The following is a 23724-nucleotide window of genomic DNA, read 5'->3' as shown; positions in this document are numbered from 1 at the left end:
GACATCTAAGAAAAATACTGCCGTACTGCGAGCCGTCTCGCAGCCTGTGTGATTTACCATCCCAGTGTTTGAGGATGTAAATAGCAAAGGGAAGCAACCTAAGGGTTGCCAAAACCAAACAAAAGAATTTTGAATGTAACGAGCCAAAATGGGGTGCGTATGGGCCGCGGCGGGTAAGAAATGGGTGGAATCCCCGAGTAGGACAGTGATCAATGCCGTATGTGCTCTACCCGAGCGTAGCTGACCAGAGGGGGGTCCTCAGGCAGGGCGAGGACCAGTGCCGTTTCTCCACTGCCTGAGCAACCGGCAAGAACGGGTAAGAATGTGGTCATCGTGGGGGGCTGCCTCTCGAATTAGGAGAGCAACTATGAGTCGGGTTCTGTCAACAGACTAGTTCCTCTGAACTATTGTCTGGGACAAACTTGTACCTTTAACAAGGTTCTGTCGACAAACTAGTTCCTCTGAACTATTGTCTGGGACAAACGTGTTCCATTAACAAGTTTATGGGGACAAACTAGATCCTCTAACAGCCATTGGCCGTCAAAGGGGGTGGTGACGTGGGGCCGTGAAAAACTTTCCGAGTTTACACACAACACTTAACGATAACACTAACGAACAAACATTCAACAAACACGGTGCAGGTTCCATCAGAAAGGACACCATATCTCTCCATCGGTTCCTTTTTTCTCCATCATCTGGACACCTCACTGCTCAATAGCGAACAGGGTCGCAAAGGGATTCGTTTGGTGGGAGTCAGACTCTAAGTCATCATCTTCTCCTGGTTGCCAAACTCTTGTCTGTAGTAACCGTGCTAAAGCTGCTTGGAGCGAATTGGGGTCCATCTCATCATTCCGGATGAGCCTGAACGAATTGTGTCGGTGCCAGAATCGTGTGTCGAGGTTGGAGCTACTATGCTTCAATCCGTAATCGTCGGGCGGTGGGTCTGGGTCAGGGGCTTAGATATAAGTGATTTCAAATGGGTCGGTAGAATCATGCTCAGATTCACTGGGAGTGGGGCCTGGTGCAGGGGTATAGTCGTACCGTGGTGTGCTGTGGCTATCGTCATCTTGATCGCTATCACTGTCGCTGTTGCTGCTGGTTGAGGGAAGGGAGAGGCGGAGTCATGCCTCTGGGGGCGGAGTTGAAGTCGTGTTTGAGGGCGGGCTGGAGTGGTTGGGGGAGGGTAAGAATACGTCATCTGTGGGCAGGGTGTGATCGTCTGCTGCTGCGAGCAGGATGTGGTGTGTGTGGTTATTCTGTGAGCCATAAGCCTTGAGCTGGTTTATATGAAACCACGCAGACTTACCATTGGGATAGATTATTTTGTATACTGAGGGGCTGACTTTGTCCGAAATGGAGTACGATCCGGAAAATTTTGGGGAGAGGAATGAACTGGGGTTGTAAAGGGAAAGCATAACTTGTTGCCCTACGGTAAACTCAGTGGCGTGTACTGTTTTGTCGAAACAGGGATAGGGATGTAAGGCAGGAATTCAGGGAGCTAGGGTGGAAACTTAGATCTAGGACAAACAGAGTTATTATCTCTGGGTTGTTACCCGTGACACGTGATAACGAGACGAGGAATAGGGAGAGAGAGGAGTTGAACATGTGGCTACAGGGATGGTGCAGGAGGGAGGGTTTCAGATTTCTGGATAATTGGGGCTCATTCTGGGGTCGGTGGGACCTCTACAAACAGGATGGTCTACACCTGGACCAGAGGGGTACCAATGTCCTGGGGGGGGCGAAATTTGCTAATGCTCTTCGGGAGGGTTTAAACTAGTTCAGCAGGGGCTTGGGAACCTGAATTGTAGCTCTAGTGTACAGGAGGTTGAGAGTAGTGAGGTCATGAGTATGGTTTCAAAGTTGCAGGAGTGTACCGGCAGGCAGGAAGGTGGTTTAAAGTGTGTCTTCTTCAATGCCAGGAGCATCCGGAATAAGGTGGGTGAACTTGGTGCATGGGTTGGTACCTGGGACTTCGATGCTGTGGCCATTTCGGAGACATGGATAGAGCAGGGGCAGGAATGGTTGTTGCAGGTGCCGGGTTTAGATATTTCAGTAAGCTCAGGGAAGGTGGTAAAAGAGGGGGAGGGTGGCATTGTTAGTCAAGGACAGTATTACGGTGGCAGAAAGGACGTTTGATGAGGACTCGTCTACTGAGGTAGTATGGGCTGAGGTTAGAAACAGGAAAGGAGAGGTCACCCTGTTAGGGATTCTCTATAGACCTCCGAAAAGTTCCAGAGATGTAGAGGAAAGGATTGCAAAGATGATTCTGGATAGGAGCGAAAGCAACAGGGTAGTTGTTATGGGGGACTTTAACTTTCCAAATATTGACTGGAAACGCTATAGTTCGAGTACTTTAGATGGGTCCGTTTTTGTACAATGTGTGCAGGAGGGTTTCCTGACACAGTACGTAGATAGGCCAACGAGAGGCGAGGCCATATTGGATTTGGTACTGGGTAATGAACCAGGACAGGTGTTAGATTTGGAGGTAGGTGAGCACTTTGGTGATAGTGACCACAATTCGATTATGTTTACTTTAGTGATGGAAAGGGATAGGTATGTACCGCAGGGCAAGAGTTACATCTGGGGGAAAGGCAATTATGATGCGATGAGGCATGACTTAGGATGCATCGGATGGCGAGGAAAACTGCAGGGGATGGGCACAATGGAAATGTGGAGCTTGTTCAAGGAACAGCTACTGCGTGTCCTTGATAAGTATGTACCTGTCAGGCAGAGAGGAAGTGGTCGAGCAAGGGAACTGTGGTTTACTAAAGCAGTCAAAACACTTGTCAAGAGGAAGAAGGAGGCTTATGTAAAGATGAGACATGAAGGTTCAGTTAGGGCGCTCGAGAGTTACAAGTTAGCTAGGAAGGACCTAAAGAGAGAGCTAAGAAGGGCCAGGAGGGGACATGAGAAGACTTTGGCAGGTAGGATCAAGGATAACCCCAAAGCTTTCTATAGATATGTCAGGAATAAACGAATGACTAGGATAAGAGTAGGGCCAGTCAAGGACAATAGTGGGAAGTTGTGCTTGGAGTCCAAGGAGATAGGAGAGGTGCTAAATGAATATTTTTTGTCAGTATTCACACAGGAAAAAGACAATGTTGTCGAGGAGAATACTGAGATTCAGGCTACTAGACTAGAAGGGCTTGAGGTTCATAAGGAGGAGGTGTTAGCAATTCTGGAAAATGTGAAAATAGATAAGTCCCCTGGGCTGGATGGGATTTATCCTAGGATTCTCTGGGAAGCTAGGGAGGAGATTGCTGAGCCTTTGGCTTTGATCTTTAAGTCATCTTTGTCTACAGGAATAGTGCCAGAAGACTGGAGGATAGCAAATGTTGTCCCCTTGTTCAAGAAGGGGAGTAGAGACAACCCCGGTAACTACCTTTGTGTCAGGTATGACTCCAACCAGCAGAGAGTTTCCCCCTGATTCCCATTGACTACAGTTTTGCTCGGGCTGCTTGGTGCCATATTCGGTTCAATGCTGCCTTGATGTCAAGGGCAGTCACTGTCACCTCACCTCTGGAATTCAGCTCTTTTGTCCATGTTTGAACCAAGGCTGTACCAAGCATTTTAGTACCTTTTAAAATTTGCAGACCTTTGAATATAACCCAGCCTTAATAACTACTTAATTAATTACTAACATTTCAATTATAACTTAATCAAGGTACAATTCTTGTCAATCAACTGTTTCTGGTTGGTTACTAGTTCAACGGTAATCAATTAATATACATAAGTTAATTATAAGATCCTGAATGTAAAATGGCTTCTTTGGCCAAGTGTTAATACAAAATGGTGTCTTGACCTTGTCAGCTTACTCCAGTGAAAATAATATGAAAATCATCTATGAATGGTCAAGTTATGTTTTGACCTACAGGCCTGCTTACAATCTGTTACAATGACTTCTCTTCCTGCTTCTGTATTATTACCTCAGAAGTCTCCCAAGCATCTGTCCTTCATTTTCTCCTCATTTTCATGCTATCCCTTGGTGGCATTATCCGAAGCTCAGTTTCCACATATAACCTGAAGACATTCAAATCTACTTATCTGACACTTCTCTCTGTCAGACTGCTTGTCTAACACAGAGAGGGGAATGTTCCCAGAAAAGGGGAGGTGGGTTTGCGTGCTATAGGGGAATTAAATCTCCCAAAATTGACTTTAGGTTGAGATCCTGACATTATCCCGTTCTCTTTGGGTTTCTGTGGGATGGGATTGAAACTGAGCAGGAAATCTTCTTAGATTTGACAGTTAAGTTATAAATGAAATTTTAGAAATTAGTTAATTGTTTCATAGAATTTACAGTCCAGAAGGAGGCCATTCGGCCCATCGAGTCTGCACCGGCTCTTGGAAAGAGCACCCTACCAAAGGTCAACACCTCCACCCTATCCCCATAACCCCACCCAACACTAAGGGCAATTTTGGACACTAAGGGTAATTTATCATGGCCAATCCACCTAACCTGCACATCTTTGGACTGTGGGAGGAAACCGGAGCACCCGAAGGAAACCCACGCACACACGGGGAGGATGTTCAGACTCTGCACAGACAGTGACCCAAGCCGGAATCGAACCTGGGTCCCTGGAGCTGTGAAGAAATTGTGCTATCCACAATGCTACTGTGCTGCCCTCATTTCAGGTGCAACCCTCATTTCAGGATTGAACAGCCAGAGGACCGGTTTCTCAAACTGTCAGCAACTTGCCAGCTGATGCACGATCAATAACTACTAAAACGAGGTTGTAGTACAACTGAAGGCTTTAATAAGCTAGACGTGTTCCCCAGCAGCTCAGGTACAGAATGAGGGCTGCTGGGACGGCACGGGTTCTTATACCCCAACTATCGGGGTGGAGCTACCATACTCTACAGCCAATGGTAAAACCCCTAGGTTTAACCAATGGCACTTCAGCCCCTCAGGTACCGTAATACCTGATAATACCACACCAGCATCATTGAAATGGGTGCTAAGCTTCTTCAGTTAAACTGACAAGCTGGGAAGGTTTTGATTAGTTACACTAAAGAGCCATGACCATTGAGAGACTGCATTTCAATGCACTTCATCTCTCAGAGAGTGGTGCCACTGCTTGACATGTGATTACCAGTTTGTTGGAAGGCGCTTCACCTGTCCAAAACTTCACACACCTTCAGCTGTACTGCCCTACTGCAAGCATTGACTAAGCCTGGGAGCTGATTATACAGCTTCTTCTTGCACCTCCAATGACGGGTTAAAACAAAAGCTATATAACTTCCAACTGCACCAATAGCTGGAACAATATCAACAGTAGCATCAGCTGCTTTCTCAGCTACTTGCCCCTCCAAAGAGAAGAGGGGATGGACGCTGTAGTGATCTCTTTGAGTGCATGTACACAAGGGGTTAATGTGTCATCAGTAGCACCACATGATCACTAGAGGGCCGGACCAACAGGGGTATAAAAGGCAGCCACATTGGGGCTCTCTCTCTCTCTTGGGTGCACTGTGATCATGGCAACAGCAGACTAGTTTAGATGGCCAGTGGAGTTACGTCTAGTTACCATAGTTAGATCTTGTTAACCTTATCATTAGTATCAAAGTTAAAGTAAAGAACTCATGTAAATATTGTTGTAGTTACTCAATAAATCTTTTGTTACTACTGGAAGAGTTTGAATCTTCTTCATCGGGATTCAGAAGACCTCATCACTCACCAAGGTTTGAGTAGCACATGTTACCTACCACACAGGTAACAAAACAGACACCACAGTTCTGCTGGAAGGAGGCGAGACCCCCAACACAGGTCTACAGACAGAGGATCATCTGAGCACCAGTAACTCAGGTCGCCACTGACATGTTGGGCAGCTTCCTCAACCATGACCTCCTTCCCAATGGAGCAGACAGGCATGCACTGCAAGTAGTTGACAAGGTGCTGGACATTGTAGGCACAACCTCATCCCCACCTGCCATTCTTATAGTTGCTTGGTTGTGTGCTCTCTTCTCCTGAAAAGAGAAAGCAAAAAGGTGTGTGCCCTAGTATCTTTTATGGGGAGGAGAAGCCACCATTTGTCGAAGGTGACTATAAGGCATGAGTGCAAGAGGCAGTAGAATGTAGGTGAGTGTGAATATTGACTGTTCAAACGGGAAGCTGAGGAAGTGCCTGGAGAGAGAGGAATGAGTGGAGTTGACCGTAAATTCTATGAAATAAAATCTATGAAAGATGTCTTGTCCTGAGGAGTTCTATGCTGGAGAATGCTGTGCAAATCAGAATTTAGATTTTGGCAGCTAAAAATCTTATACCCTCCTGAGGTTCTAGAACCTCTTGGTGTCTCCAGGTTGCAAGGAACACAATCCTGCTGCTGACTTCTACAGTCATCTCAGATCCCATAGGATGATCACCTGGTAAAAGTTAGACATCTGGGGAGCTGCCTTCACAGGTCTCATCTCCATTGTGTGGTTGCTGACTTCTCAAAAATTCAAGCGCTGAGACCCCTTGTAACCCACGCTGTGGTGCCATTAATTAGAAATCCTTCCTTTGACAGTGTGGATGCATCATCCCATCCGGCCTTGCCAACTGGTCGGGCAACCCAAAGGTGGACTTTTAATGTTGTGGCTGAGTTAAAATGGTCCTGCTGCTCCAGCAGGGACTAAGTCCAGAAAATTCCACCTGTGGTCTTGGATGGGCAGCCGTTTCCTCCAGCAAAACATAGGAAAGATTGCACTATTGTGTTTGGCCCTACTACAAACTTTGTTCCCTTCACTAACTATGCTCTTAGGTTGAAGCTGTTCACAAAACATTTATTTTGACACCAAGCTGACCTTCTGTATTCTTATCTCTTTCACAAAGGTACCTACTTCAACCTCCATGACATTGCCTGCCTTGGCTCCTACCAATGAAACATTCACCTCCAGAGTCAACTATTTCAATTTCTCTTGACAGGCCTCCTTTTACGACCCTATGTAAAACGTTGCAGCCCATATACTGTCAGATACTAAGTCCCACTTACCGATCTCCCCTGTGCTTCCTGATCTGCATTGGCCCCTGGCCCCTAGTGCTGCAAAAATTCTCATCCTTGCATTTGAAGCCCTCCATTGCCTTAACCCTCCCTATCTCTATAACCCCTTCTATATTATCATTGTGTTACAGATAGTTATTGGCATTGACAAAAGCACCACTTTCAATCTTCAGAATGTTTAAAAAGCTAACCTTGTGATTATTTCTTTCAGTTAATTCAGGTGTTGGTTGAAGATGAGCCAAGTAAAAGTACTCTTAAACTGAATCTGTCATTGGGGAAGAAAGCAGTTGTCACTTTAAAGAATGGTCAGACATTTGAAATCCACACTTCCAGGATGCAGCAACATGTTGCTGGTGATGTGCAAACATAAGTGCCATATTGACGCTATGTCCAGTGAAAATTTTCAAAGTACCAAAGTAGCACTGTTGAAAGACAAGTATGCCTGGGAATGGAATGATTCCATTATTACTTACACTGATGTGTAAAGTTATCCATTTTTAGAGATAAGATTTATTTTTAAATGCACAATTTTTAATGTATAATTTACAAAGGTTTGGTAAGTCGATAAGAAATGGAGCCAAGGATTGGGGAATCGGGATGGGAAGTTGAACATATTGTGATATGATTCAGTGTTTAAAACTTTTATGATTCTGAATAGAAAATCAGTTGTCCATCAAAAATGCCTCCATCCATCAATACTCTACCCTTAAATATAAGATTGGAGCTGGAGTTTTTGATTTGTTTCTTTTCTTGAGAGCTGATGTAACCAACATGTGCAACCAAAATTCATTTATATAATGTGTTAATTAAAGGTAACATTAAACAATCAGAACCTGAATAAGATTTTCTTTATTTTCATTTATTTTGATAATGACTTATCAACACCATTGAATAGAACCTATTTGGTGAAGTACTGAGGCAAACAGACTAAAAAGCCTCAAATATGTTAAATTAGCTGATTCTATCCAGGATAATGGTGGGAACAAGTATTAATCATAGAATTTACAGTGCAGAAGGAGGACATTTGGTCCATCGAGTTTGCACCCGCCCTTGGAAAGAGAACCCTACTTAAGACAATGCCTCCACTCTATCTCCATAATCCCACCTAACATTTTGGACACAAAGGGGCAATATAGCATGGTCAATCCACCTAACCGGCACTTCTTTGGACTGTGGGAGGAAACTGGAGCACCCAGAGGAAACCCACGCACACACGGGGAGAAAGTCCAAACTCCACAGAGTCACCTAAGGCTGAGATTGAACCCGGGTCCCTGGAGCTGTGGGGAAGCAGTGCTAACCACTGTGCCACACCCGTATTAACCTGTATTAGTTCCTGAACCTTGGGTTAGGGAGAAAATCAGTTGCCATTCCAACTCCAGTAAAATTACCACATCTACTGTACACGTTAGGTAACAACATGGAAACTTACTTGAAATGAGAATTGGATACTTGTGTGAGATACCAGAAGACTACCGACACCCTGTAGAACAATTCCCAGCAAGAGTTAACCCTTCAGTAGAAGAAAGGAAAAATAAAACTTTTTTTTTTCAAAATGTTTTCCAGCTGGAACAAATCGACCACTTACTATATGTATTTTCACGCCAATCACTGCATTAGTTTACGTTCACACTCTCCCCTCTGCTAGTTACCATAAATGCTTGCTCATTGTCACTCTACCATTCGGATTACATTGTCACAGCTGGGACCTATTCTGTCAACTGAGAATGCTGAACTTGAACCAGGTAGCACACCAGCCTTATCCAGTGATGAGCCTATATAAAACCTTAACACCTCAATTAGAGTAAGTAATGGGTGAACTATTGGAATAATACTGAGGCTTTAGAGAAGTTACAAGGCAGATTTACCAAAACGCTGCCTGATATGAGGAATTAAAAAAATCGGGGCATTTTCTTGCTGCAATAATAATTCAGAGGCCAAAGTGCTGTTTAGAGTACAAAAATATTGTACAGGGTAAATGGAGGCAGACTCTCTACCGCAGCAGAGATGTACAGAATGAGGGGCCGGAGATAAAGTTGTAAATATGAGAGATTTAGAACAGAGAGCAAGAGGAACTTTGTCAAAGAGAGCTGATTGTCAAAGGTTGAGGCAGAAACTATACTAATATTTAAAGAGTACATTTGATAAGTGGATGAAGAAAAAGGGATGGAGGAATACAAGAACTTAACCAGTGGGTTGGGGGCACAGAGCAGGTCTTGCAGGTAACCCTTGAGCAGGTCCTGTAACTAGAGGGTTAACATGACTATGGCTATTTATTCATGTGGAGGCAACAATATGTAGAACTTTGGATACATCTCCAGAGCTCTTCTCCAAGCCACGCATCATCCTGACTTGGATATACATCGCTATTCCTTTGACGTCACCAGGTCAAAATCCTGGAACCTTCTTTATAACACTTCATAAAAAAAATTTAGAGTACCCAATTCATTTTTTCCAATTAAGAGGGCAATTTAGCATGGCCAATCCACCTACCCTGCACATCCTTTTTGGGTTGTGGGGGCGAAACCCACACAAACACGGGGAGAATGTGAAAACTCCACACGGACAGTGACCCAGAGTCGGGATCGAACCTGGGACCTCGACGTCGTGAGGCTGCAGAGCGAACCCACTGCGCCACCGTGCTGCCCTTTCTAACGCTCTTGTGGGAGGATCATCACCACAAGGTTTAGAAGAGGAAGGTTCCCCACATTTTCTTAGGATAACTAGGGATGGATAATAAATGGAGATTGTATTTCTCACATCCAGGAATAAAACGCCAGTACAGACAGCAATAGTGTAGCTTCAAGCACCATTTCTACTTTAAGCTGAGGATACAAGTCTACTGTCACTAGGTCAGGTAAGATGCATAAACCAGAACATTTATTGGAAAGGAATAAATGTACTGCTGGTAGTCTTTGCTCACCTGAATATATCTCCTAGTATGGTACAATTAACATGAAATAGTGTAAAACTCAATAAAAGTTTCTAAACTTTCTTGTACGAGAATTGGAAGCTGATCAGCCCTCGACATAATTAGAAAATCTTGTTTGCTTACTGAAGGATGGAAGGCCATGTGAAAAGAAACTTTACTATAAAATAGCAAATTTATTTTGAATAACTATTGGCTAATAAAAGTGTTCAGAGTTGATTGGGCAGAATAATTTGAAGATTGTTGATACCACAAACAAGCTGCTAGTGACTGTCAGAAAAGGGGCGTCATTCTCCGACCCCCCAGGCCTCCCTGCTTGGCGCGCAGGCATCCTAGTTCAGAGAGTTCACTCTCTCTCTCCTGCTGACGCGTCTACCTTTCAGGACACCGACTTCGGGGTGCAGCTCGATGCCATTATCAACCAGCACCACGATGTCTTCGAGGGCATGGGCACGCTCCCGTACACCTACAAGATTTTATTAAAACCGAATGCCACTCCTGAGGTGCATGCACCTCGCAGGGTCCCAGCACCCCTTAAGGACCGCCTCAAGCAGCAGCTGCAGGATCTCCAGAACCAAGGAGTGATTTCCAAAGTCACGGAACCAACCGACTGGGTCAGATCCATGGTATGTGGAAAAAAGCCTTCCGCCGAATTGAGGATTTGCATTGATCCCAAGGATCTAAATCGCAATATCATGAGGGAGCATTATCCAATTCCCAAGCGCGAAGAGCTCACATGTGAGATGGCTCGTGCCAAGCTCTTCACCAAACTCGACGCCTCAAAAGGATTCTGGCAAATCCAGCTCGACAAATCCAGCAGGAAACTTTGCACATTTAATACCCCGTTTGGCAGATATTGTTACAACAGGATGCCGTTCAGGATCATATCTGTATCAGAAGTATTCCATAGGATTATGGAACAAATGATGGAAGGCATTGAAGGTGTTCGTGTCTATGTCGATGACATAATCATTTGGTCCACCAACCCGCAGGAGCATGTTAGTCGCCTCCAGCGCGTATTCAGACGTATACATGAGCATGGCCTCCGCCTCAACAGGGCCAAATGCTCTTTTGGTCAGACGGAACTCAAGTTCCTCGGGGACCACATCTCCCAATTGGGTGTGCAGCCGGATGCGGACAAGGTAGCTGCCATCACAGCTATGAAAACACCAGAGGACAAGAAGGCGGTCCTCCGATTTCTGGGCATGGTCAATTTTTTAGGGAAATTTATCCCTAACCTCGTCTCTCACACCACGGCTCTCAGGACCCTGGTCAGGAAGACGACAGACTTCCAATGGCTCCCTGCCCATGAGCGCGAATGGGGAGAACTCAAAACAAAACTGACCACGGCCCAACCACGTGAGACCCTGCAGCCCCATGAGTTGGTCACGTCACCATGGACCAAGGTGGGCATCGACCTGTTCCACGCGCTGGGTAGAGACTATGTCCTGATCGTGGACTACTTTTCGAATTACCCGGAGGTGATACGGTTGCACGACATCACCTCGTCTGCAGTCATTCGTGCATGTAAAGAAACCTTTGCTCGACGCGGCATCCCGCTCACGGTTATGTCGGACAATGACCCCTGCTTCGCCAGCCAGGAATGGTCCAGCTTTGCCAGGCGTTACAATTTTGCCCATGTGACACCCAGTCCCCTGTACCCCCAATCCAATGGCAAAGCGGAGAAGGGAGTACATATAGTCAAACGGCTCCTATGCAAGGCTGCCGATGCTGGGTCCGATTTCTACCTTGCCTTGCTGGCCTAGCGCTCCGCCCCGCTGTCCACTGGGCCTGTCGCCAGCTCAGTTACTCATGGGCCGTACCCTGAGGATGATGGTGCTGTCCATCCATGTCCCAGACCTCGACCACGTTCCGGTCCTTCGCCGGATGCAGATGTCTCGTGCACAGCACAAGGCGGCTCATGACTCCCGTGCAGCTGATCTCCCTGCTCTGGCTCCAGATGACAACGTCCGCGTCCATCTTCCGGATGGGGGCTGGTCTGCAACCGCTGTTGTCCTTCGGCAGGTGGCCCCCCGATCGTTCCTGGTTCGTTTACCGGATGGCTCTATTCTGCGCCGCAATCAATGTGCCCTTCGTCTCGTTCCACGCTCGCCACGTGATCGTCCACTGTCGCCTCGCCCTCCAGCTGACCCTGCCATGGACTATGCAGAGCTCCCTGTCACTCTGCATCCCCCTGACTCTGGCGCAGTCCAGCCCGCTCCTGAACCGGTGGCTCTCGACCCACCCTTGAGGCGGTCAGCCAGAATCCGTCGCCCACCTCAGAGACTTAATTTATGAACTTTGCGGACTGAAAGACTCTCTGAATTGTTTTGTTGCTTTGTTTGATCGTTTCCCTGGTTTGTACATAGTGTTGATCTCGTTATTCTTGTTGCATACTGCTTCTCTGCACCAGGCACCTTCCCATGTAAATAGCTTAGTTCTCATGTACGTAGTCCTGTAAATATGTCTTCGCACCCCACACGTAGTTAGGAACATTCTCACCAGACATTATTTATTGCCACACACATACATTCTTTTATAAAAGGGGGATGTCATAATATACACCAGTATATCATGGTGCAGACACACACACTGATGGACACACAGCAAGACCAATCAACACACACAACATTGCAGCCAATCACCAGTTAGAGCTCACGCACTATAAAGACAGGGGGCATCAGAGTTCCCGCTCATTTGGGATGCAGCCTCTTAGAAGGACAGAGCTTACAGCTTACAGCACAGATCGTCACCATGTGCTGAGTGCATAGACTGGTTCAGACAGGCATAGGTCTTTAGTTTAATCTAACATCGTGTTAACCCACAGTGAAAGTATGTTCAACAGTTTCTAACTTAATAAAATAGTGTTGTACTATTTTAAGTGTTGGTGGCCTGTATGTGTTCCATGGATCCAGAGCACCCAACACATCAAAGGGGGTGGTAATTTTGATCAATAAGCGGGTGGTGTTTGAAGTGGCAAACTCTGCGGGAAGGTATGTTAGGGTGAACGGGAAACAGGAGGGGATGCCGGTGGTGTTAGTGAACATCTATGCCCCGAACTGGAACGATGTTGAATTTATGAGGCAGGTGCTGGGGAGGATCCCTGACCTGGACTCTCATCGGTTAATCATGGGGGGGGGACTTCAACACGGTCCTGGATCTGAGGCTGGATTGGTTGAGCTCAAAGTCGGGGGGAGTGTCGGCAACAGCTAAGGAGCTCCACGGGTTCATGGAGCACAAGGGAGGGGGGGGGGGCTGAATCCGTTGAGATTTGGGAGACCGAGGGTGAAAGAATTTTCATTCTACTCTCATGTGCACAAGGTGTACTCACGAATAGACTTTTTCGTGCTTGACAAGACGTTGTTGGCAGGGATGGTTGATATTGAGTATTCGGCTCTAGTGGTGTTGGACTATGCTCCGCACTGGGTGGACTTATGAGTGAGAAAAGGGGCGGCCAGCACCCGCAATGGAGGCTGGATGTGGGACTGTTGGCAGAGGAAGAGGTGTGTGAATGGGTGAGGAAGTCCATCCGGGGATATGTGGAGATTAATGATACAGGGGTGGTAGGTACGGTTTGGGAGGCACTGAAGGCAGTGGTCAGGGGGGAGTTTATTTTGATTCGGGCGTACAGGGAGAAGGCAGAGCGGGCAGAGATAGAGAGGCTAGTGGAGGAAATCCTGCAAGTGGACAGGAGATATGCGGAGAACCCAAAGGCGGGGCTGCTAAAGGAACAGCAGAGGCTGCAGATGGAGCTTGGGCTATTATCTACGGGTAAGGCGGTGGGGCAGTTGAGAAGGGTGAGAGGGCGGTACCTGAGTATGGGGAGAAAGCGGGCAGGATGCTAGCGCACCAGTTGAGGAAGCAGGAGGCGGCGAGGGAAATTGGGAAAGTGAAAGACACAGGTGGGAATACGGTCTTCGAACCGGTGGGGTGTTTAGGGACTTCTATAGTCAGTTGTACGAGTCGGAACCCCGAGTCGGGGGGGAGGGGGATGAGGCAGCTTCTGGAAAGATTGGAATTCCCGAAGGTGGATGATGAGTCGGTGGAGGGCCCCAATTGGGCTGGTAGAAGTAGTGGAGGGGCTGGAGGCGATGCAATCGGATAAGGCCCCGGGTCTGGACGGGTACCGGTGGAATTCTACACAAATTCTCTGGGGTATTAGCACCGCTGTTGGTAAGGGCTTTCAATGAGGCAAAGGATCTGGGAGTACTCCTCCTGTCATTGTCACAGGCATCGATCTCCCTCATTCTAAAGCAAGATAATGATCCGGAACAATGTGGGTCATATGGGCAGCACGGTAGCATTGTGGATAGCACAATTGCTTCACAGCTCCAGGGTCCCAGGTTCGATTCCGGCTTGGGTCACTGTCTGTGCGGAGTCTGCATGTCCTCCCCGTCTGTGCGTGGGTTTCCTCCGGGTGCTCCGGTTTCCTCCCACAGTCCAAAGATGTGCAGGTTAGGTGGATTGGCCGTGATAAATTGCCCTTAGTGTCCAAAATTGTCCTTAGTGTTGGGTGGGGTTGCTGGGTTGTGGGGATAGGGTGGAGGTGCTGACCTTGGGTAGGGTGCTCTTTCCAAGAGCCGGTGCAGACTCGATGGGCCGAATGGCCTCCTTCTGCACTGTAAATTCTATGATAATCTATGATATGGACCGATTTCCCTGCTAAATGTAGATGCCAAACTATTAGCGAAGATCTTGGCCTTGAGGATCGAGGACTGTGTCCAATGGGTAATAGGGGAGGACCAGATGGGGTTCGTGAAGGGGAGGCACCTGGCGGCCAACATCAGGAGGTTACTGATGCACTATCAATTATGACGAGACGAGAGTAGAGAGTAATCGAGGCTTTATTACACAGAGATGTGTGGCCTCCTACAGTTGCTGCCAAAATGGCTGCAATTCGGTGAGCACACACCGAAGTGTGTGCGGAGCCAGCAGGCAGGGGTCTACCCCTGTACCTGTAGTACAGGGGCCTTACCATAATACCCTCGTATGCAGTGCAGTAAATACTATATAATACAACATTGGTGACTACCACATACACCCCCTGTTAAAAATGAGTCCAGCGGGAGTGGTGGAAAACTATTTACATACAGGTTGTCATTAAAATTTCAGAGAAGGTTACAAATTTAGACGGTCAGGCGCCTTGATCCGTCGTTGAGAGTGCCGCAGTGCTGGTGGTGAGTCAGGCGTCGGCTCGATCGTCGGTGACTCCGGGAGCGTGTCAACATCCTCTTCATCCCTGGGTGGGACCAAGGGGAGGACAAATTGTCCTGGAGCGGAGGCTGTGGTGGGGTGCGCTGGGGGAAGGGAAGGTGGTGCCGCGGCAAAGGGGTGTGTGTGGGGGCCCAGCTGGTGCCAGGTCCCTGAGGGAGACTGTGTCTTGGCGGCCGTCGGGGTATGCTATGTAGGCGTACTGCGGGTTCCCGTGGAGTAGCTGTACCCTCTCATCCAACGGGTTCGCCTTGTGGAGCCGCACGTGCTTGCGGAGGAGAACGGGTCCTGGAGCTGCCAGCCACGTTGGGAGCGAAACCCCGAAGGTGGACTTCCTGGGGAAGGCAAGGAGACTTTCATGGGGGTTTCGTTAGTCGCTGTGCACAGGAGCGACCGAATGGAGTGAAGTGCGTCGGGGAGGACCTCCTGCCAGCGGGAGGCCGGGGGATTTCTGGACCGTAGGGCCAGCTGGACGGCTTTCCAGGCCGTCCCATTCTCCCACTCCACCTGCCCGTTTCCCCGTGGGTTGTAGCTGGTCGTCATGCTTGAGGCAATGCCCCTGTTGTGCAGGTACTGGCGCAGCTCATTGCTCATAAATGAGGATCTCCAGTTGCTGTGGACGTAGGCGGAGAAACTGAACAGAGCGAAGATGGTGTTGAGGGCTTTGATGACGGTGGCAGACATCATATCAGGGCATGGGATGGTGAAGGGGAATCTGGAATATTCCTCGACCACATTGAGAAAATACATGTTACAGTCGGTGGAGGGGAGGGGACCTTTGAAATCCATGCTAAGGAGTTCAAAGGGGCGGGAGGCCTTCACCAGGCACGCACGGTCTGGCCGGTAGAAGTGCGGTTTACACTCCGCGCAGACCAGGCAGTCTCTGGTGACAGCCCTGACTTCCTCGATGGAGTGGGGCAGATTGTGGGCCTTAATGAAATGATAAAAGCAGGTGACCCCTGGGTGACAGAGATCGTCGTGCAGGGTCCGGAGTCGGCCCACTTGTGCGCTGGCAGATGTACCTCGGGACAGGGCATCAGGGGGCTCGTTGAGCTTACCGGGGCGATACAAAATCTCGTAATTAAAGGTGGAGAGCTCGATTCTCCACCGCAAGATCTTATCGTTTTTGATCTTACCCCGCCGTGTGTTGTTAAACATGAAGGCAACCGACCGTTGGTCTGTGAGGAGAGTGAATCTCCTACTGGCCAGGTAATGCCTCTAGTGCCGCACACCTTCAATGATAGCTTGGGCCTCCTTTTTGATGGAGGAGTGCCGAATTTCGGAGGCATGGAGGGTGCGAGAAAAGAATGCCATGGGCCTGCCTGCCTGGTTGAGGGTGGCAGCCAGAGCGACATCTGATGCATCGCTCTCGACGTGGAAGAGGAGGGTCTCGTCGACCGCGTGCATCGCGGCCTTGGCGATGTCGGCCTTGATACGGTTGAAGGCCTGGTGAGCCTAGGCCTTTAGTGGGAAGCCGATGGAGTGGATGAGTGGGCGGGCCTTGTCCGCATAGTTAGGGACCCACTGGGCGTAGTACAAAAAGAACCCCAGGCATCGTTTGAGGGCCTTGGGGCAGTGGAGAAGGGGGAGATCCATGAGGTGGCGCATGCGATCGGGGTCGGGCCCTGGAACTCCGTTCTGAACCACATAGCCGAGGATGGCTAATCGGTTTGTGCTGAACACACACTTCTCCTTGTTGTAGGTTAGGTTGATGAGTTTGGCGGTGTGGAGAAATTTGGAAAGGTTAGCGTCGTGATCCTGCTGGCCATGGCCGCAGATGGTGATGTTACCCAGGTACGGGAAAGTGGCCCGCAGTCCATACCGGTCAACTATTCGGTCCATCTCCCGTTGGAAGACCGAGACCCCATTAGTAACGCCGAAGAGAACCCTAAGGAAATGGTAAAGGCGGCCGTCCGCTTCAAACGCGGTGTAATGGCGGTCCGCCTTGCGAATGGGGAGCTGGTGGTCAGCGGATTTCAGGTCCACTGTCGAAAAGACCGGGTACTGTGCAATCTGATTGACCATATCAGATATGCGTGGGAAGGGGTACGCGTCGAGCTGCATGTACCGATTGATGGCCTGACTGTCGTCAACAACCATCCTGTTTCTCTCCCCCGTTTTCACCACTACCACTTGGGCTCTCCAGGGGCTGTTGCTGGCCTCGATGATACCTTCCCGCAGCAGCCGCTGGACCTCAGACCTGATGAAGGTCCTGTCCTGGGCGCTGTACCGTCTGCTCCTAGTGGTGACGGGTTTGCAATCCGGGGTGAGGTTTGCAAACAGAGAAGGCGGGTCGACCTTATGGGTCGTGAGGCCGTATACAGTAAGGGGCGGTAGAGGCCCGCCAAATTTCAGGGTTAGGCTCTGAAGGTTGCACTGGAAGTCCAGACCGAGTAGCAAGGCAACGCAGAGGTTGTGGAGGATGTAGAGCCGGAAGCCGCTGAACTCTACGCCCTCCACGGTGAGGGTGGCGATGCAGAACCCCCGGATCGCCACAGAGTGGGATCCGGAGGCCAGGGAGATTCTTTGGTTAATGGGATGTACCGCGAGGGAGCAGCGCCTTACCGTATCGGGGTGGATGAAGCTCTCAGTGCTCTCGGAGTCCAGAAGGCAGGATATCTCATGCCCGTCGACCTTCACCTTTGTCGACACAGTCGCGAGGTTGTGCGGTCAGGACTGGTCGATTGTGACGGAGGCGAGACGCAGCTGGTCGTCGGCGGTTGCAGGCGATGAGCGGCCCATTGAGGTGCCCGATGGGCAGGGGTCCTGAGGCGGGGAAGATGGCGACGCCCAGGGTCTGCACGTGTCCTGAGGCAGGCAAGATGGCAGCGCCCTCGGGCCTCACCTGTCCTGGGGCAGGCAAGATGGCTCCGCCCACTGCCCGCACGCGGGGGGTGCAGGGACAATAGCGCCGATTGAGCGGGCCTGGCACACTGCAGCGAAATGTCCTTTCTTGCCGCAGGCCTTGCAGAGCGCGCTGGGGGTGTTTTGTCTGTCCGCAGAAGTAGCACTTGGGTCTCCCGGGGTTGGTTGGCTGCCGCGCGGCGTAGGCATTGGGTTGGCTGGGCCGGTCGCTGATGGGGTGCACGATGGGGTGGCCGCTGGCGTGGTCCACGATGCCCAGGAGGGGTGGGCCGTGCGGTCGTGTACGTCTGTACGTTGCGTGAGGTGACTGTGAGCGAGAGTGCTAGATTCTTGGTCACCGCGAGGTCAAGCGTAGCCCCTTCTAAGAGGCGCTGGGGAATGTAGGCCGACCCTATGCCTGTAATGAACGCGTCTCGCATTAGCAGGTTAGAATGTTCAGCGGCTGAACATGGCCTCTGCGTAGGTAGGCACGTCCTGGATGAAGGGAAAGACATCGGAGCTCAGCCACGTGTACAGAATCTGGAGCTTCTGGGATTGGGTCAGTCGCAGATCCGATGTATCTTTCAAAGCAAGCTAGCCAATGTGCAAAGTTCTTTTTGGTGTTATCTGCTTGAGGATGTAGCTGCTTGATGCGGAGATCCGGCTTGATGCGGAGATCCATCTTTGTAAAATCTCTGTGTAATAAATTGATGCACTATCAATTACGACGAGACGAGAGTAGAGAGTAATCGAGGCTTTATTACACAGAGATATGTGGCCTCCTACAGCTGCTGCTGAAATGGCTGCAGTTCGGAGAGCACACACATTTATACTCCGCCTACTGGGCGGAGCCAGCAGGCAGGGATCTACCCCCGTACCTGTAGTACAGGGGCTTTACCGTAATACCCTCGTAAGCAGTGCAGTATATACAATATAATACAACAGTGGTGATTACCACAGTTACTTAATGTGACCATGATGCCTCCAGAGGGACACGAGATAGGGATGGTGGTGGCCATGGACGCAGAGAAGGCCTTTGATCGAGTGGAGTGAGAATACCTGTGGGAGGTCCTGGGGCGGTTTGGGTTTGGGCAGGCACAGGCATTTGTGGGCAGGGTCCATTTGTTGTATCAGGCACCAGAGGCTAGTGTGCGGACGAACCAGGTGAGATCAGATTATTTTAGGTAACACCAAGGGACGAGGGAGGGGTGCTCACTTTCCCCACTGCTGTTTGCCCTGGCTATAGAGGCATTGGCAATGGCACTGACAACATCGAGAGTCTGGCAGGGGATAGTACGGGGGGGGGGGGTGGGGGGGGGGGAGCACAGGGTCTTGCTTTACACGGACAATTCACTTTTATACATATCGGACCCGCTGGGGGGGATTGGAGGAATTATGGGGATATTCAAGGCATTTCGTCGGTTTTCAGGGTATAAATTGAATATGGGTAAGAGCGAGGTCTTTACGATTCAGGCGAAGGGGCAGAAGAAGAGATTGGGTGAGGTGCCATTCAAGGTGGTGGGGGAGAGTTTTCAGGCATCAGGTGGCGCAGGAGTGGGAGCAGGTGCATAAGCTGAATTTCGGTCGGTTGGTGTAGCAGATGAGGGGGTCTTTTGGAGGTAGGATGCGTTCCCGTTGTCATTGGCAGGGCGGGTACAGACAGTGAAAATGATTGTCCTCCCGAGGTTTTTGTCGTCTTTCAGAGCCTTCTGATTTTTATCCCCAAGGCGTTCTTTAAAAAAGTAAATGAAATGAAATGAAAATCGCTTATTTTCACAAGTAGGCTTCAAATGAAGTTACTGTGAAAAGCCCCTAGTCGCCACATTCCGGCACCTGTTCGGGGAGGCTGTTACGTGAATTGAACCGTGCTGCTGGCCTGCCTTGGTCTGCTTTCAAAGCCAGCGAATTAGCCCTGTGCTAAACAGCCTGTGGTGATCTCGGGATTTGTGTGGGCAAGTCAAACCCCACGGGTGAAGAAGGTGCTGCTGGAGTGGGGGCATGGGGGGTGAGGGGGGCTGGCTCGTCCGAATTTTACCAATTATTATTGGGCGGCGAATATTGCAATGGTCAGGAAGTGGGTAGTGGGGGAGGGGTTGGTGTGGGAGCAGGTAGAGGCGGCCTCATGTAGCGACACGATTTTGGGGGCACTGTTAATGGCACCTCTGCCGTTCTCGCCGGCCAGGTACTCCACAAGCCCGGTAAAAGTGGCAGCTGGGAGAGTGTGGGGACAGTGGAAGCAGCATATGGAGTTGGAGGGGGCATCTGTGTGGGCACCTATATCTGATAACCACAGGTTCGCTCCGGGGGGGGGGGTCCAGAGGTGACAGCGGGCGGGGATTGAGAGATTTGGAGATCATTTTATTGATGGGGGCTTCCCGAGCTTGGAGGAGTTGGAGGAGTTTGAGTTGCCAGGTGGGAATGGGTTCCGGTCTCTGCAAGTGAGGGATTTTGTGCGGAGGCAGGTTTCAACCTTCTTGCACCTGCCGCTACAGTGCAAGATGGTGTCGAGAACAGGTGTAGGCGAGGGGAAGGTTTCAGAGATCTACAGGGAACTGATGAAGTGTGCGGGAGCCCTGATAAGAGAGGTGAAGAGAAAGTGGGAAGAAGAGGTGGGTGGGGAATTGGAGGCCGGATTATGGGAAGAGGCACTGAGGCGAGTCAATGCATCCTCATTGTGTGCCAGGTTCAGCCTGATACAATTCACGGTGGTCCACAGGGCGCACATGACGGTGGCCTGGATGAGCAGGTTCTTTGAGGGGGTGGAGGATAAGTGTGGGCACTGTGTGGGAGGTCCTGTGAACCATGTCCATATGTTTTGGGCATGTCAAAGGTTTCTGGCAGTGGTTGCTGACATCATGTCAGAGGTATTAAAAGTGAGGGTGGTACCGAGTCCAGAGATGGCGATCTTTGGCGGGTCGGATGATCCGGGAGCCCAGGGGTTGAGAGAGGCTGATGTCCTGCCCTTTGCCTCCCTGGTGGCCCAGAGACAGATCCTATTGGATGGAGGGACTCTGGGCGCCCAAAGTTAGGGTTATGGGTTAGCGACATGGCGGTGTTTCTCAGACTCGGGAAAATCAAGTTCGCCTTGAGGGGATCGCTGCAGGGGTTTGCCCGGAGGTGGCAGCCATTCATCGACTTCTTCAAGAAAAATTAGGCTGTCAGCATGGGCGGGGGGACGGGGACGGGGGGGGGGGGGGGGGGGGGGGGGGTGCAGCGAGTAAGGGCAGGAGAACCAGTTGAGGGGGGTGGGGAAGATGGTACTGTCGTAAGCCATGTTGGCTGTGGGGGTGGGGGGGGGGTATTGTTGAAACCTGATATTTAAAATTGTTAAAATTATAAATGCCTCAATAAAACATTTTCTATAAAAAACAGGACTAAGTGTGGCCTCAGCCATGCGTTCCCCACTGAAGCCCCCTATTAACCTGAATGGCCGTCGGATAGCATGTTGTTTCTTGACCCTCCGAGCACCGGGAAACACCGCCACCTAATTGCACGCGTTACGGGACCCTTTTCCCATTTGGGTAAATCGTGCCCATAAAATAAAATTGCAGGTGAATACCTATTTTTTAAAAAAACTCTGTTAACATGCAGCACTTTCATATTGAATATTATTTACCATTTAGATGGTGGGAGGGGCGAGTGAGTCTCTGATTATTCATCCATTTGATGAAATAATGTTCTTCAATGAGGAGTATTTGAGAACCAGATATACAGACCTCTAACCTCACCTTAGTATAATTAATTGTTTACTCCTGCGGTGGAGGGAGGAGCACAGTGCAAATCTCATTTGAGGTGCCCTCATTTGAGCAAGACCTTGAACAGTGCCTATTGTGACATTATGATAAATGTACAGAACTGTAAGGGTTAATGTTATGTCCAAATCAACCACTCGAGGAACTTAGATGCAGAATTATATACAGCATTGATGCTAAGCCTTCTGGGAGAGTGTTGAAGAGAAGGCTAGAAGACAGACTGTAGGAAAGATAGTGTGAGTGAGAGCAGATCATAATAATAAGATTAATAATCTTTATTGTCACAAGTAGGCTTACATTAACACTGCAATGAAGTTACTGTGAAAAGCCCCTAGTCACCGCATTCTGGCAGCTGTTCGGGTACACAGAGGGAGAATTCAGAATGTCAAAATTACCTAACAGCACATCTTTCGGGACTTGTGGGAGGAAACCGGAGCACCCGGAGGAAACCCATACAGACACAGGGAGAACGTGCAGACTCCGCGCAAGCAGTGACCCAAGCCGGGAACCGAACCTGGGACCCTGGAGCTGTGAAGCAACATTGCTACCCACTGTGCTACGATGCTGCCCATGCTGACTACGGCTGACACCTTTCCCAGACTGATTCACTGTGACGCTGGCTGCGGCAAGACACCTTTCCCAGACTGCCTCACTGTGACACTGACTGTGACAGGACGCCTTTCCCAGAAGGAGGCCCGTCAAGAGAAAATTGAAATTGTTGACTCTGGAGGTGACAAAGGCATGGATGAATGTTTCGTAGGCAGATGGGCATTGTTGGAGCCAAGGCAGGCAATGTTAGAGGTTGAAGTAGGGACTTTTGTGAAAGAGATAAGAGTACAGAAGCTCAGCTTGGTGTCAAAATAAATGTTTTGTGAACAGCTTCAACCTAAGAGAGTAGTTAGTGAAGGGAACAAAGTTTGTCGTAGAGCCAAACACAATAGTACAATCTTTCCTATGTTTTGCTGGAGGAAACGGCTGCCCATCCAAGACCACAGGCGGAATCTTCTAAACTTAGTCCCTGCTGGAGCAGTAGGACCATTTTCAGGTTGGGAAACTGATGCACAATCAATTACCCTCGAGACAAGGTGAGTCATATCTAATCGGCTTTAATCAGCTAGAACTGTACCCAGCAGCTTCGATACAGAAAGCGAAGGCTGCTGGGACGGCATGGGTTCTTATACCCCGCCTCTCAGGGCGGGGCTATGTACCTTAGCCAATGGTAGACTCCTAGGTCTAGCCAATGGTCATTCACCTCTCAGGTACTGCAATACCTGGTATTACCACAGAACCCATTTTACATATGGGCAGGTTCGCTGTAGCTTTTTAACTCAGCCACAGCATTAGAAGTCCACCGTTGCGTTGCCCGACCAATTGGCAAGGCCGGGTGGGATGATGCATCCATGCTGTAAAAGGAATAATTTCTAATTAATGGCACCACAGCGTGGGTTACAAGGGGTCTCAGCGCTTGAATTTTTGAAAAGTCAGCAACCACACAATGGAGATGAGACCGGTGAAGGCAGCTCCCCAGATGTCTAACTTTTACCAGGTGATCATTCTAAGGGATGTGAGGTAACTATAGAAGTCAGCAGCAGGATTGTGTTCCTTGCAACCTGGAGACGGTGCACCAATAGGTTCTGAAACCCCAGGAAGGTATGTGAGTAGCAGAAGATCTTTAGCTGCCAAATCTAATTTTGATTCGTGCAGTATTCTCCAGCATAGAACTCCTCAGGACAAGACACCTTTCATAGATTTTATTTCATAGATTTTAAAGTCGATTCCTCTCTCTCCAGGCACCTCCTCAGCTTTCTATTCAAAGTCAATACTCACACTCACCAATATTCTATTGCCTCTTGCACACACGCCTTATAGTCACCTTCGACAAATGGTGGCCTCTTCTCCCCATAAAGGATACTAGGACACACACCTTTTTGCTCTCTCTTTTCAGAAGAGAGCACACAACCTAGCAACCATAAGAATGGCAGGTAGGGGTGAGGATGTGTCTACAATGTCCAGCACC

The 23724-nt window shown here is 49.4% G+C and overlaps 1 protein-coding gene across 1 annotated transcript in view; it reads left to right on the top strand.

Annotated features, from left to right (window-relative positions):
• The window catches only part of LOC140391324 (DNA-binding protein RFX8-like), a 110387-nt gene extending 102638 nt beyond the window's left edge, over positions 1 to 7749 (top strand). The window contains exon 11 of the mRNA XM_072475911.1: positions 7186 to 7749. Coding sequence (XP_072332012.1) covers positions 7186 to 7344 — 159 coding nt within the window. The 3' untranslated portion in view covers positions 7345 to 7749. The remainder of the gene's footprint in view (positions 1 to 7185) is intronic.
• The last annotated feature ends 15975 nt before the right edge of the window (positions 7750 to 23724 follow it).

Source organism: Scyliorhinus torazame, chromosome 15 (genome assembly GCF_047496885.1).
Source record: "Scyliorhinus torazame isolate Kashiwa2021f chromosome 15, sScyTor2.1, whole genome shotgun sequence".
Taxonomy (NCBI): domain Eukaryota; kingdom Metazoa; phylum Chordata; class Chondrichthyes; order Carcharhiniformes; family Scyliorhinidae; genus Scyliorhinus; species Scyliorhinus torazame.
This window is presented reverse-complemented; position numbering and strand designations above follow the sequence as displayed.